At 51.5% G+C, this 15,201-nt stretch overlaps 1 protein-coding gene across 1 annotated transcript; it reads left to right on the top strand.

The window, feature by feature from the left end:
* The first annotated feature begins 101 nt into the window (after nucleotides 1-101).
* ATP13A1 (ATPase 13A1) lies at nucleotides 102-15,120 on the top strand. The gene is made up of 26 exons (XM_063181907.1): nucleotides 102-383; nucleotides 981-1,070; nucleotides 1,412-1,602; nucleotides 2,042-2,114; nucleotides 2,566-2,721; nucleotides 3,203-3,272; nucleotides 3,857-3,963; nucleotides 4,103-4,232; nucleotides 6,053-6,108; nucleotides 6,333-6,459; nucleotides 6,679-6,816; nucleotides 7,059-7,179; nucleotides 8,126-8,283; nucleotides 8,849-9,021; nucleotides 9,458-9,568; nucleotides 9,900-10,025; nucleotides 10,423-10,531; nucleotides 10,928-11,127; nucleotides 11,410-11,506; nucleotides 11,802-11,974; nucleotides 12,537-12,651; nucleotides 12,935-13,131; nucleotides 13,279-13,421; nucleotides 13,775-13,886; nucleotides 14,230-14,373; nucleotides 14,790-15,120. Exons 1-26 carry the CDS (start codon nucleotides 102-104, stop codon nucleotides 14,898-14,900), a joined length of 3,510 nt encoding a protein of 1,169 aa, XP_063037977.1. The 3' UTR covers nucleotides 14,901-15,120.
* The last annotated feature ends 81 nt before the right edge of the window (nucleotides 15,121-15,201 follow it).

Raw genomic sequence — 15,201 nt, 5'->3', positions numbered from 1 at the left:
CACTCTGCGCATGTGTCCCGTCCCGAGGCGGGAAGCACGGGCTCGGCGCAGGCGCAGAGGCGGAGCGAAAGCGGAAGCGGCGCGGCGAGGGCGGAGGGAAGATGGCGGCGGCCGCGGCGGCCCCCGAGGACGAGCTGGTCTCGTCGGTGACGCTCTACCGGCGGCGGCCGCGGCTGCTCCGCGGCACCGTGCTGCCCTTCGCCGCCGGCCTCTACCCGGCCTGGCTGTGGCTGTGGGGGCCGCGGCTGTGGGCGGCGGGCGAGGCGGCGGGGCCGCCCGAGGCGGCGCTGTTGGCGCTCGGCGCCATCGCGGCGCTGCAGCTGCTGACGGCGCTGGCCGGGCTCTGGTCCGTGCACGCCGAGTGCGCCCTCAGCTGCGTCAGGGTGAGCGCGGGAGAGGGACCGGGACATGGGGCTGAGGGGCTGAGGGTGTTTGGGGTCTGGGGGAATTTGGGGGAGATTTGGGGTATGAAGGGGTTCAGGGTTTAAAGGGCATTTGGGGCATAAGTGTATGAAATATAAACTTATAAACTACGTTAAAGTATTCCATAGGGAATGTTAAATATGGGGGTATTGACTGTGAGAAATGCGGGGCATTAAATATGGAAGAGTGGGATATTAAAGGGATAAGATTTGGGATGTTAGCCGTGTGAAATACAAGGTATTGAAGGGAGAAAATATGGGATATTAGGAATATTAAATGTGGAATTTTAAAGTGATAAAATATGGGTTATTAAAAATGTAAAATGTGGGATATTAAAGGGATAAAATATGGGTTATTCAAAGTATAAATGTGAGGTTTTGGAGCAATAAAAATTGGGATTTTAAAGCGATTGAAAATGGGATTCTAAAGGGATAAAATTTGGAATACTTGGGGTATGAAGCTGGGATTTTGAAGGGATAAAAGTGGATTTTTAAGGCAATAAAAGATGGGATTTTTATAAGGGTTTTGAAGGGATTTTCCTGCTGTTTTTCCCCCAGGAACCCTGTCCCCAAAAAGCCACCCTGGCCAAGGTGGTGCCAACCCCCAACAATGGCTCCGTGGAATTGGTGCCAATCCACAGGGAGCAGGTGAGGGAAATCCAGGAATTCCACTGGGATTCACCCCTGGAGATCCAGTGAGCTCAGGGTCATCCAGCTGCGGGGTGGAAATCCGGGAATTCCGGTGGGATTTGTCCTGGGAGATCCAAAATGGTCATGATAATCCGTGAAGGGATGGGAAAATCTGGGAATTCCTTGGGATTTATCCCTGAAAATGAGGAAAATCTGGGAATTCCAGGCAAAACTTCCCTGGAAAACGTTGGGATTTTTCTCCAGGAGACCCTTGGGAATATGGGATTGTTTTTCCCCGTCCGGGCTGGGAATTTTTCCAGGAATGGGAAATCTGGAATTTTTACCTTTTTTTTTTCCAGGGTGAGGATGGGCAGGAAGCGCTGAGCTTTGAATTCCAGAAGATCAAATATTCCTATGAAATCCACGGGAAAAAACAATTCCTGCCTGTGGCATTCCCTGTGGAGCATCCCTTGGGATTCTACCAGAATTCCAGAGGCTTCCAGGAGGAGCAGGAAATCCGAGAGGCTGAGAGGAAATACGGGAATAACAAGTGAGTTTTTCCTGGGGGAAAATCCTGGGAAAAGAGCCCAAAATATTCTGGGAAAAATCTATAAATATCCTAAAAATATCCCAAATGTGCTGTGAAATCATTCTTAAAATAGCTGAAATATTCCAGGAAAATATCCCAAAATATTCTGGGAGAATATTCCAGGGAAATATCCCAAAATATCCTGGAAAAGTATTCCCAGATTTTCTAGGTAAATACACTAAAATATAGTGAAATATTCCAGGAAAATGCCTCTAAATATTCCAAAATAGGCTGGAAAATATCCCAAAAATCTGGGATTTTCCTCCTCGACTTGGGATTTTGGACTGAGGGGTTTTCTGGGAATGAACCCCCAAAATCCAATTTTTTGTTTAAAATCATCAGGAACGGGGATATTTTGGGTGGAAAAACTGGGATTTTCCAAGGATTTTCCTCCTTCCAGGGCAGAAATGGTGGTGCCAGAATTCCTGGAGCTGTTCAAGGAAAGAGCCACGGCTCCGTTCTTCGTGTTCCAGGTAAAAATCAGGAATAAAACCCAGGAAAAACGTGGGGAAAACGCCCAAGTCTGCTAAAAATGGGAATAAACCCAGGGAAAATTCCCATTCCTGTAAAAACCAGGGGAATGAATTCTGGAATGGGTTGGGCCCGTTTTGGTCCCTTTCTCCCTGTAATTTCAGGAGTAATTTTGGTCCTTTTTCTCCTGGGATTTCAGGAATTCTGGGCTGGAATTGCAGGAATTCTGGGCTGGATTGGGATAACTGTCATCCCTTTTTTCCTGGAATCCTGGGCTGGAGTTGCAGGAACTCTGGGCTGCCCTGGCACAATCCCAGTCCCACGTGGATTTTTGAGGGATTTTCCCTTTTCTCCCGGAGTTTCCCCGTTTCCCGCCACTCCCCCTCGGGCTCCCCTTGTCCCATTCCTGGCGTTCCCAGGCATCCAGGATGGTTTTTCCGCGGATTTTTCCAGGTGTTCTGCGTGGGGCTGTGGTGCCTGGACGAGTTCTGGTACTACAGCGTCTTCACCCTGTCCATGCTCGTGGCCTTCGAGGCCTCCCTGGTGCAGCAGCAGCTCCGCAACCTCTCCGAGATCCGCAGGATGGGCAACAAGCCCTACATGATCCAGGTAAAATCCCGGAATTCCGGGGCTCCAGGTAAAAACATGGAATTCTGGCTCTAGGGTCCCAGTCCGGCTTCTTGGTGCCTTTTGTGGTGGTTTTGCTGCTGAGTTCGGCCCCAAAATGGGGGTTTTTAGGAGGTTTAGGCCCTTTATTTTCTGTTTTCCTGTGGTTTTTGCATGGATTCTATCCCAGGAAATGAGATTTTTGTGGATTTGTGGGGTTTTTGGGATTTTTAGGGGTGTTTGGCCCAGTTATTTTCCTGTTTCCTGTGGTTTTTCCACAGATTTTTTTTTTTGTCCCAAAATTTGAGATTTTTGATTTTTTGGATGACTTTTCCTGTTTTCCTGCTGATATTGGCCCAAAAATGGGAATACTGGGGGGACCTTAGGATATTTTGGGGATTTTTTTTTCTTACCTTGTGTCCCTTTTCCTGTGGATTTCCCACACATTCCATCCCAAAAATTGGTATTTTTTTGGGAATTCCAGGTCTACAGGAACCGGAAGTGGCGTCCGATTTCCAGCGACGAGATCATTGCGGGGGACATCGTCTCCATTGGTAAAAACAGGAATTCCCCTGGAAAAACACCTCAAAAATGGGAATTCCCGATAGGAATTGTTATGAGGGAGCATCTTTAAAATGGGAGCTTATATAGAAAGCATCTTGGAAAATGGGATTTTTTAATGGAACACGCCCTTAAAATGGTGATTTTCATGGAAAAGTCCCTTGAAATTGGAATTTCTTCCCTCATTTTTGTTGGAATGAAATTGAATTTTGAGGATTTCGATGCTCATTTTCAGGGACATCTCCTTGGAATTTTCCTGGTATTTGCAGGAATTCTGGGTTGGAATGGGATAACTTTGAGGTTTTAGTTGTGGGATTTTCCTCTTTTTTTCTGGAATTCCCTGCTTTTCCACCCTCCTGCCATCAAACATTTTAGCTCTCCGAATTCCTAAAATTTCAGGAATTCCACGGGCTTTTTTCCCCCAGATTTTCCCTTCTGCAAACCCTTTTTCTACAGATCTGGGGCTGGAAAAGTGGGTGGGGGAACGGGAAAATCGTGGGTTTTGGAGTGGGGAAAATGGAAAAACTGATGAGTTTGGCTTGGGAATTCTGGGAATTTCTGGAATTTCTGCCCTCAGGCCGCTCCCCCCAGGAGAATTTGGTGCCCTGTGACCTCCTCCTGCTGCGGGGCCGCTGCGTGGTGGACGAGGCCATGCTGACCGGGGAGTCCGTGCCGCAGATGAAGGTTGGGAAAACAGGGAAAGAAGTGGGAAAGAAATGGGAAAAACGGGGGTAAAAGCAGGAACTGGGGCGTGTTCCTGGCTGGAATTCCCTGTATCTGTGTCCCCATTCCTGGCTGGAATTCCCTGTTGGTGTTCCCGCAGGAGCCGGTGGAGGGGCTGAGCCCCGAGCGCGTGCTGGACGTGGGCGTGGACGGGCGGCTGCACGTCCTGTTCGGGGGCACGCGCGTCATCCAGCACCTGCCACCGCCACGCGCCTCGGCCGGCCTCAAACGTGAGCCCGGGATTCCCACCCCCTGGAATTCCCATCCCAGCATTTCCGTCATGGGGTTCCCACCCCGGGATTGTCACCCCAGAAACATCCCACTGGGACCACTCTCCTCAGGCAGCAATTCACACGTTCCTGCCCTGTTGTATTCATATTGTTGTATGATTATATTTCCTGAGTCTCATACCTTCTGGGTGGCTTTCTCATGGCAGATCTTCACAGCAGTGGTGTTGCTGCTTCTCGGTCAGGGCTCCTCTCCCAGGCTCTCCCTGACCACCCCGCCCCCTTTTATCTCAGTTACCTGCATGGGCTACAGCTGCTGCCCAATCAAGGACATCACAGCTGCAGCCCATTTACAATAACTAGAACCAGGGCAGGGTCACTAATACAATAGAGAGATCTTTAACTGCCATACATATACTTACAGTACATAAGTTAACTCAGGCCCCCACATTTCCCCCTTTACTTTTACCAATTTTACAATTACCATAGACATTTTTGTCCCAGCTCTCAGGCTGCCACAGCTCGCAGCTGTCTAGTCCCAGCTCTCTGGCTGCCACAGCTCATACATAGAATATATACATATCCTCCTTTTTTTTTTTCTTTTTTTTTCTTTTTTTTTTCTTTTTTTTTTTTTTCTTTTTTTTTTTTTCTTTTTTTTTTCTTTTACTTCTAGCAACCCTACAACTACAATACACATATCTGTCCCAGCTCTCAGGCTGCCACACACATATCTGTCCCAGCTCTCAGGCTGCCACACACATATCTGTCCCAGCTCTCAGGCTGCCACAGCTCGCAGCTGTCTTTACTTCTATAGTCCCAGCTCTCAGGCTGCCACACACATATCTGTCCCAGCTCTCAGTCTGCCACAGCTCGCAGCTGTCTTTACTTCTATAGTCCCAGCTCTCAGGCTGCCACACACATATCTGTCCCAGCTCTCAGGCTGCCACAGCTCTCAGCTGTCCTATCTTCTGTCCCAGCTCTCTGGCTGCCACAGCTCTCGGCTGTCCGGGGGATTCCATACCTTCATTCGATGTTCGTTGTGGCTGCAGATCTTTATCACGTCAGGGTCACCAGATGTTGTATTCATATTGTTGTATGATTATATTTCCTGAGTCTCATACCTTCTGGGTGGTTTTCTCATGGCAGATCTTCACAGCAGTGGTGTTGCTGCTTCTCGGTCAGGGCTCCTCTCCCAGGCTCTCCCTGACCACCCCGCCCCCTTTTATCTCAGTTACCTGCATGGGCTACAGCTGCTGCCCAATCAAGGACATCACAGCTGCAGCCCATTTACAATAACTAGAACCAGGGCAGGGTCACTAATACAATAGAGAGATCTTTAACTGCCATACATATACTTACAGTACATAAGTTAACTCAGGCCCCCACACTGCCCCAGATTCCTGGGATTTCCCACCCCGTAATTCCTACAGGGACCATTCTCCTCAGGGAGCAGTTCCCACCTTCCTGCCCAGAATTCCCACCCCAGGATTTCCACCCTGGAATTCTCATCCTGGAATTCCCACCCCGGGATTCCCACCCTGGAAATGTCCCACAGGGACCATCCTTCAAGGGGAGCAATTCCTGCCCAAAATGCCTAGGAATTCCCAGCCCACAATTCCCACCCCAGAATTCCTACAGGGATCATCCTCCTCAGGGAGCAATTCCCACATTCCTGCCTAAAATTCCTGGGAATTCCCCCACCCCACAATTCCCAGGAATTCCTTGGGGGTTTTCTCAGGAATTTGTGGCAGTGTCCTGAGTGGGTGTCCTGGGGGATTCCTTGGGATTTCCTGGGAATTCCCTGGGATTTGTTCCCTCCCCAGCCGTGGATAACGGGTGTCTGGCCTACGCCCTCCGCACCGGCTTCAACACCTCCCAGGTGAGCCAAGAATTCCTGGGAATTCCAGGGAATGGGGCTCGGGAGGAGGGAGGAATTAAGGTTTGGGAAAAATGAGAAGGTCGGGAATGGGAGGAATTCCCAAGCTCCAAAGAATTCCAGGCTTTTCCCAGAGTCGGAGTTCCCATTCCATGCTCCTATGGAAGGAACCCCGCAGAATTTTAAAGGAATTTGCATGGGATTCCTGACCAAAGCTGGTTTTGCAGGGAAAGCTGCTCCGGACGATCCTGTTTGGGGTGAAGAGGGTCACGGCCAATAACCTGGAGACCTTCATCTTCATCCTCTTCCTCCTGGTCTTCGCCATCGCCGCTGCCGCCTACGTCTGGATCCAGGGTGGGAATCACGGAATTCCAGGAATCCCGGGGTTTGAGGGAGGGATCCCCGAGTGATGTTCCCTGATACGGACTCCATTTTAATTCAGTTTTTTCCCCTAATCCCATTTTCATCCTATTTTTTCCCTTTCTGATCCAATTTTCTCCCTTTCTGATCCCATTTTTCCCCATTTCAATCCCATTTTTCCCATTGTGATCCCGTTTTCCCGTGGTTCCCCAGGCACCAAGGACCCCCGGCGGAACCAGTACCGGCTCTTCCTGGAGTGTGCCCTGATCCTGACGTCCGTGGTGCCCCCCGAGCTGCCCATCGAGCTCTCCCTGGCCGTCAACACCTCCCTCATCGCCCTGGCCAAGCTCTGTGAGCCCTTCCGGGGGGATTTGGGAATACTGGGAATGTTGGGAATGCTGGGAATGCCAGGAAGGGAGCAGGGATGGAGCTGGGCTGGCAGGAGGGGTGGAGGGAGCAGATTGCCATGGGGAGTTTTGGGGATTTTTTTTTAATTTTGGGGATTTTTTAAAAGCACTTCCCCCCAGGATCCACCCATTTCCCCCGAGAATCCCTGATTTCCCCCGAACATTCCCATTTTTCCCCTCTCCCAGATGTGTACTGCACGGAGCCGTTCCGGATCCCCTTCGCAGGGAAGGTCCAGGTTTGCTGCTTCGACAAAACTGGGACCCTGACCAGCGACCACCTGGTGGTGCGAGGGGTGGCCGGGCTCAGGTGGGTCCTGAGCGCCAAATTCTCCCTGGGAATTCTCTGTGGGAGGGCAAGGGAGGGGTGGGGAGGGGGCTGGAAATTCAAAATTCCAAAAAAAATCCCCCCAGAAAATCCCACGAGGTCTTCGTGAAATCTTAGAGAGAAATAACAAAAGGAATTCCACCAAAATCAGTCTAAAAGATCTTCCCAAAAAAGATTTTAAAAAAAGCCCAGAAAATTCTCACAAAATCTTCCCAAAAAATCCCACAAAATCCTCCCAAAAAAATCCAACAAAATCGCAACAAAAAAGCCCCCACAAAATTCCCACAAAATCCTCCCAAATAATCCCACAAAACCCTTACAAAAATCCTACAAAATCCTCACAAAAATTCCATAAAATCCCAAAAAAATATCCCCCCAAAAACCCCCACAAAATTCCCACAAAAGCCTCACAAGAAATCTCTCAAAATTCCCGCAAAAAATCTCACAGGATCTGTCAGAATCCTGGGATTTTTTGTAAAGACTTTTTGGGATTTCACAAGGATTTTTGGTGGCATTTTTTGTTGGAACTTCTTGAGGATTGTGTGAGGGTTTAGTGTGATTTTTGTCACCTTTTTTGGGCTATTTTGTGAGCATTTTGTGCAAAGATTTTTTGGGATTTTTTGAGATTTTTTTTGTGGGTATGTTGTGGGATTTTTTGGTGAGGGTTTTGTGGGATTTTGTGGCACCATCTTGGGGAATTATGTATGTATTTTTAGGGGGAATTTTTTTTTGCTTTTTGTGGGGTTTTTTGTGATGCTTTTAGTGGGATTTTTATGGGATATCACAGCACATTTTGTGGAGCTCTTTTACGGGATTTTGAGCTTTTCACCCAATTTTTCCTTTTCTTTTCCATCTGACTCAATTCCCCACCAATCCCCTTGACATAAACCCCTGGGGGACAATCCCAAAATCCCAAATTTTCCCTCAGGGAAGGCAAGGAGGTGCTGCCAGTGTCAGAAATCCCCCTGGAGACTCACCGGGCCATCGCCTGCTGCCACTCCCTGGTGCAGCTGGAGGACGGGAGCATCGTGGGGGACCCTCTGGAGAAAGCCATGCTGACGGCCGTGGACTGGACCCTGACCAGAGGTAAATCCCAAATCCACAGTTCTCTCTGGAATTCTGAGGCATTTCGGGTGGGAAAAGCTCAAAAAAGCTCAGGGAAAATGGTTGCGGGTTGCTGCAAAAAATTCCCCCCAAAGAGTCTCACAAAACCTTAAAAATTTCACAAAATCTCTGCAAAAATCTCCACAGAAAAAAAACCACAAAATTCCCGCAAGAATCTCTTAAAATCCCCACAAAAAACTCCACAGAATCCCCGCAGCAAATCCCACAAAATTCCCACAAGAATCTGTCCAAATCCCCACAAACAAAACCCCACAAAATCTTTGCAAAATCCTCAAAAGGATCCCACAAATCTCTTCCACAAAGATCTCACAAAAAGAAATCCCACAAAATCTTCACTAAAATCCACCTAAATTACCCAGAATTGCATCAGATTCCCACCAAATTCCCCCTGAACCCCTCAGAATTCCACCCGGATCTCCCTCAAACCACCCCAAATTTCCTCTTTTCCCCCCCCACCCCATTCCCAATTCCCCCTTTTCCCTCCCAGCACCCCCTTTCAGGATTTCCTGATTTCCTTTGTTTCCAGATGAGAAAGTTTTCCCGAGGAGTCTAAAAACTCCGGGAATGAGAATTCACCAGCGCTTTCATTTCTCCAGTGCCCTGAAGAGGATGGCGGTGCTGGCGTCCCTGGAAAACGCCTCCGGAGAAATCCGATACCTGGCGGCCGTCAAGGGCGCTCCCGAGACCCTGCACGCCATGGTGAGGGCAGAAGAATGGGGGAAAAACAGGGAAAACGGGAAAAACGGGGATTTGGGAATGCGGGGAGCCCCGAACGGCCGCCCTGTGCTGAGGGGAAATGGGCCCAGAGCATGCAGGAAGGGGAAATTCCAGGGAAAAACAGGAATTTGGGAATACCAGGAGCTCCGAACGGCTGTGCCCAGGCCTTGAGGTGAGGGGAGAATTCCAGGATAAAACAGGGAATCTGGGAATGTTGGGAGATGGAAGGGGGAGGACTGTAAATTCTAGTGGAATTGCCCTGAATTATCCTGAATTCCCTCAAATTCCACACAGATTCTCCCAAATCCCTCCCTTTCCCCTCAAATCTGCTCATTTTCCCCAATTTTTGCACCAAAACCCTCCGTAATTCCCTCGGATTCCTCACTCACGGAATATCTTCTGGGTTTCTTCTCCTCAGCTATCCCAATGTCCCAGCAACTACCACGAGATCCATCGGGAATTCTCGCACGAGGGTGCGCGCGTCCTGGCCCTGGGCTACAAAGAGCTGGGAGCCCTGAGCCACCAGCAGGTGAAAGAATGGGAAAAACCCCGAAAATCCAGGCCTGGAAATGCTGGGAGAGAGACTGGGAAAAGGAGAGGTGGTTTTGGTGTGGAATTTGGGGCTTTTGGGGACTTTTTCCAGGGAAATTCCCATTCCTGAGTCCCTTCAGAGCATCCCAAAGGAATTTTTTTCAAGGAAAACCCTTTTTCTTTGGGGAATTTGGGATCACTCCAGGGTTTTAAGAGCGCCACACTCATTCCAGGGGACATTCCAAATGCCAGAAATCACCGGTGGGAGGAGGAATTTGGCTTTTGAAGGGATTTGGGAATGCTAAATCCAGGATTTTGCCATGCAAAAGGTGCGGGAGATGAAGAGGGAATCCCTGGAATGTGACCTGAGATTTGTGGGATTCATCCTGGTCTCCTCCCCTCTCAAAGCCGACTCCAAGGCCGTGATCCGGGAGATCCAGAGCGCTTCCCACCACGTGAGGATGGACGGGAATTCACGGATTTTGGGGAGGGTGGGAAATGGAGGAATTGCCAGAGGGGTGGGAGGGGCTGGAGGGAGGGGAAAATTGGGAATTTCCAGGGTGAAAAGTGGGAAAATTCCAAGTGGAAAACAAGGAAGGAAAATTCCAGACAGGAAACTGGGAAATTACAGTCTGAGAACCGGAAAAATTTCAAGTGGAAAATGGGGAAAATCCAAGGCTGAGGACTGGGAAAATTCCAGATTGAAAATGGGAAAATTCCAAGTGGGGAATGGGGGAAAATCCCAAGTGGAAAACCACAGGTTTTGGGAACACTGCAGTGTGTGCCCCTCCAGAGGGGGCTCCCAGCCCCGAATCCAGGTGAGAATTCCCCTGGGAATTCTGGGACTTGCAGGTGGTGATGATCACGGGGGACAGCCCGCTGACCGCCTGCCACGTGGCGCGGGAGCTGCACTTCCTGCAGAAGGAGAGGATCCTGATCCTGCAGCCCCCGGAGCAGCCCGGTACCCGCCGGGAATAAAACGGGAATAACACTGGGAATGGCGGGGGGCTCGGGGATTTGAGGGGTCTGGGGAGATGGGATGGGATCGGGAATGGGAGCAGGAATGGGATTTGGAATGAGAGTGGGAATGGGAATGCGATCAGGAGTGGGAATGGGATTGGGATCTGGAATGGCAGTGGGAATGGAATCTGAAATGGGAATGGGAATAGGATCAGGAATGGGAGTGGGAGTGGGATCAGGAATGGGATCTGGGAGTGGGAGTGGGATCTGAAATGGGAATGGGAGTGCCAGGGGGTTTCTGTGATTCTGGGATTTGAGGGGTCTGGGGAGCTGGAACGGAGATGGGGATCAGGGTTGGAATCCCCTCTGGAATCTCCCCCCGTTCCCGTTCCCGCAGGGCTGCCCTGGCAGTGGCGCTCCCGCGACGGCTCCGTGGCTCTCCCGGCGTTCCCGGATTCCCTGCGGGATCTGACGGGGCCCTTCGAGCTGTGCCTGACTGGGGAGGGGCTGGAGCAGCTGCGGCTGCGGGACCGGGAGCGGCTCCTGCGCCTCATCCCCCACATCCGCGTCTTCGCCAGGGTGGCGCCCAAGCAGAAGGTGAGGGGGGTTTGGGAATGGGAATTCCTGGGATTTGGGATCTTCAGGAATGTGGGGATGGCCCCAGGGTGAGCCCAGAGAGCCTGGAGCTCGTTCCAGCTCTGAATTCCTGGGATTTTGTGGGTTTGGGAATGGGGGGATGTCCCTGGTATGATCCTAAAGAATCCTGAGCCTCTTCCAGCCATGAATTCCCAGAATTCTCAGCCTTCCTGCCAATCCCACCCCACTCCGAGCTGGGAATTCTGGGATTTTGGGAGCTTTTCCTGCTGTTTTTCCGGGCAGGAATTTGTGATCACGGCGCTGAAGAGCCTTGGTTACTGCACCCTGATGTGTGGGGACGGCACCAACGACGTGGGAGCGCTCAAACACGCCGACGTGGGTGAGCACATTCCCAGAATTCCCCAGATTTGCCCCAAATCCCCGCCCCAGCCATGCCACTCCCACTGTTTCCCAGCTCTTGGAGCCGGGAAAGGGAAAAAAAAGGGAATTCCAGGTTTTCCTGGGGGTTTTTCCCTTGTTTTTCTCTGTGCCTTTCCCATTTTTCCCTTGTTATTTCCTGTGGGTTTTCCCTCGTTTTTCCCCATTTTTCCCTTGTTCTTTCCTGTGGGTTTTCCCTGGTTTTTCCCCATTTTCCCCCCAATTTCCCCTGATCCCTCCCTGTTTCCCCCGCCCAGGCGTGGCCCTGCTGGCCAACGCTCCGGAGCGCGTTCCCGAGCGGAAGCGGCGGCCCCGGGACGGCGTCGGGGACAGCAGGGCCGGAATTCCCTCCGGGAATGTCAAACCCTCATCCCGAGGAGCCAAGCAGCGGCTCCTGGCCCAGCGGGAGGAGCAGATGGCCGTGCACAGGGTGGGAATTCCCATTTATCCCGGGAGTTTTAGCCCTGGCATTGAGTCGGGAATTGGGATTTAGCCAGGAATTTTCAGCCCTGGGAGCGGAGGGATTGAGGGAATGGGAATGCTGGGATGGTTTGGGTGGGGATGGATCCGATCCCAATCCTGTCCTAATCTGTGGGCAGGGAGCTTCCCAAAATTCCAGGGGGATTCCGTGGGAAAAGAGAGGGAATTCTAATGGGAAAAAGGATAACCCAAAATTCCAGGGGGATCCCGTGGGAAAGGAGAGGGGATTCTAATGGGAAAAGGGATAACGTGGAATAAATCTTGGAATTCTGGAGGTGGGAAGTGACATAAAACCAGGGAATAAACCCTGGAATTCTGGGGGCTGGAAGGGACCTGAGATCTGGGGTAAACAGGGAGTAAATCCTGGAATTCTGGAGTTGGAAAGGCGCCTCCAACCCCATCACTCCAGATCCCAAACTTGCTCTATTCCCTCTGGATTTGCGTGGATTTGGAGCGTGTTTTCTGGCCCTCCTGCGTGATTTTGGGTTTTTTGGGAATTTCCAATCCCGCAGGAGCGGCTGAGCCAGGTGCTGAGGGACCTGGAAGAGGAGAGGGCCCCCGTGGTGAAGCTGGGGGACGCCAGCATCGCCGCCCCCTTCACCTCCAAACTCTCCTCCATTCAGTGCAGTGAGTGCCCAGCCCAGGAACACCGGGAAAAACCCTGGGGATGGGATGGGAATGGGGGGGAAAAACCCCAAATCTGAACAGCCCTGAGCTCCGATTTCCTGAAATGTGGCGCTCTTGGACTCAGGGTTTGAGGCTGAGGGTTAACCTTGGTTTTATCCTGAGCAGTCCTGAGCCCATCCCATCCCCAAATCCCCAATTCCTGCCCTTTTTTCCCTCACCCTTTTCCCCCCTGGCATTCCCCCGGTTCCTGACTCCCGCAATTCCCGTTTTTTCCTCTTGCCAGTCTGCCACGTGATCAAGCAGGGCCGCTGCACGCTGGTGACCACGCTGCAGATGTTCAAGATCCTGGCTCTGAACGCGCTGGTGCTGGCCTACAGCCAGAGCGTGCTCTTCCTGCAGGGCGTCAAGTTCAGCGACCTGCAGGCCACGCTGCAGGGGCTGCTGCTGGCCGGCTGCTTCCTCTTCATCTCCCGCTCCAAGGTGGGAATTCCCTGGGAAAGGGGGTGGGCTAGGGAGAAATACAAAAAAGTCCCCAAAAAATTAAAAATAAAAAAAAAAATTCAGAAATTCCCCCCCACCACCCCCCAAAAAAAAACCCATTTGGGATTTTATTCCTGTTTTTTCCAGCCCCTGAAGACTCTTTCCAAGGAGAGGCCCCTTCCCAACATTTTCAACCTGTACACGGTGCTGACGGTGCTGCTGCAGTTCCTGGTGCATTTCCTGAGCCTCGTGTTCCTCTACCGGGAAGCTCAGGCCCGCAGCGAGCCCAGGTGAGGCCCTAATCCCGGAAAATTCCCAAAGAATTCCAGGATTGAACAGAAAATTTCCAGGGTACCCCCCAGTTCCTGCTACTCCAGCATCCCCTGATCCCATAAAAATCACTCCAGTCAGCATTTCCTGTGGGAATTCCATCCCAAGGAATTCTGATGGATAAAAAACACCAAATCCCCCAGGATTTTCTCCGTTCCCATGGATAAAAAACCCCCCAAAAAATTCCCATTTTTCCACTCCCAACCCATTTTAGACCCAATCCTACCCCTTTAACAATGGGGATTTTTTGGGGAATGGATCCTGGGTGGGTCCCAGGGCTGATCCCACGGCTAATTCCGGTTTGCCGTGGCAGGGAGGAGGAGTTTGTGGATCTGAGCCGGGAGTTCGAGCCCTCGCTGGTGAACAGCACTGTGTACCTGCTGGCCATGGCCATGCAGACGGCCACCTTCGCCATCAACTACAAGGTGGGAAACCGGGAATGTTCCCTTTTCCCACTTCTCCTGCTTTCCCCAAGGTGGGAAACACGGAATGTTCCCCTTCCCACACTTTTCCCTGCTTTTCCCCATTTTTCTCCACATTTTTCCCAATTTCCGTTCCCCAGTGCCATCAAACCCCATTTTACGGCCCCAAAGCCTCTCGGAATCAGCTCCCAGTGCCCTCCCAGTACAAACCAGTAAAAACCAGTGTATCCCAGTACAAACCAGTGCCCTCCCAGTGTATCCCAGTGCCCCCCAGTCCATCCCAGTGTATCCCAGTACAAACCAGTCCATCCCAGTGCCCCCAGTGTATCCCGGTTGCTGTCCCCAGGGCCAGCCGTTCATGGAGAGCCTGCTGCAGAACCGGGCGCTGCTCTGGGCGCTGCTGCTCTCGGCCTCGGCCGTGCTGGGGCTGCTCAGCGGCGCCTGCCCTGAGCTCAACCTCGGCTTCGGCCTCGTCGAGATCCCCGCGGAGGTGAGGGACAGAATTCCTGACCAATTCCCAAATTCTGAGGGGATTCCCGGGGGGATTCCCAGGGGGAATTAACAGCTCCGGGATGGGGATTCTTACAGGGAGGGGGCTCAGAGATTCCCGCCCTGCTGAGACCCCAATTCTGGGGGGAAATTCCCAACATTCCAGGGGGGAAATTGCCAACATTCATGGGGATATGGGAACTGCCCCTGCCTGTGGGTCGGGATGGGATTTGGGGAGCCCATTCCCACCATGAACATTCCGGAATTCCCGGAGATTTGGGGTGGGATCTGTGGCCCTGTTCCCATGGAGAATTCTGGAATTCCAGGGATTGGGATGTGGGGGTGGAGGTGGGATGGGGATGGGATCTGGGGTTGGTTCTCCCAGCCTGGAACATTCCGGAATTCCCTCGTTCCCAGTTCCGGCTGCTGATCCTGGCGGTGCTGGCGGCCGATTTCCTGCTGGCCTTTTCCGTGGATCGGCTCCTGCAGCTCCTGCTGGGCAGCTCCCGCCTCCGAGTGCCTTCCTGAGCCCCCCGGATTCCCAGAGACCCCGAAAACCCCGAAATCATGGAATTCCCCACCCCTCGGAGAAGGCGGATCCCAAATTTTTAACGTTTCCCAGGACGTCTCGGCAGCTTTCAAGAGTTCCCCGAATTCCCCCGAGTTTCTTGGAATTTCCCAGGATTTTCCAAAATTTCCCAAGAATTTTTTTGGAATTTGGCAATGGAAAAAAAAATCCTGATCAAGACTTTTTTTTTTTTTTTTGAAAGAGTTTGGAATTGTCTTTGCTGGGAAAAAATATGGGCATGGTGGGAAGTAAAATATTGTG

Source organism: Melospiza melodia (genome assembly GCF_035770615.1).
Source record: "Melospiza melodia melodia isolate bMelMel2 chromosome 17 unlocalized genomic scaffold, bMelMel2.pri SUPER_17_unloc_1, whole genome shotgun sequence".
Lineage (NCBI taxonomy): Eukaryota > Metazoa > Chordata > Aves > Passeriformes > Passerellidae > Melospiza > Melospiza melodia.
This window is presented reverse-complemented; position numbering and strand designations above follow the sequence as displayed.

What these genes read in the sequence shown, in the direction of transcription:
- ATP13A1 (XM_063181907.1), top strand. Translation starts at nt 102, where the DNA reads ATGGCGGCGGCCGCGGCGGCCCCCGAGGACGAGCTGGTCTCGTCGGTG. An exon ending in CGCCTACGTCTGGATCCAGG is followed by an intron (nt 6,460 to 6,678) that starts GTGGGAATCACG and finishes GTGGTTCCCCAG; the next exon opens with GCACCAAGGACCCCCGGCGG. An exon ending in CGAGGGGTGGCCGGGCTCAG is followed by an intron (nt 7,180 to 8,125) that starts GTGGGTCCTGAG and finishes ATTTTCCCTCAG; the next exon opens with GGAAGGCAAGGAGGTGCTGC.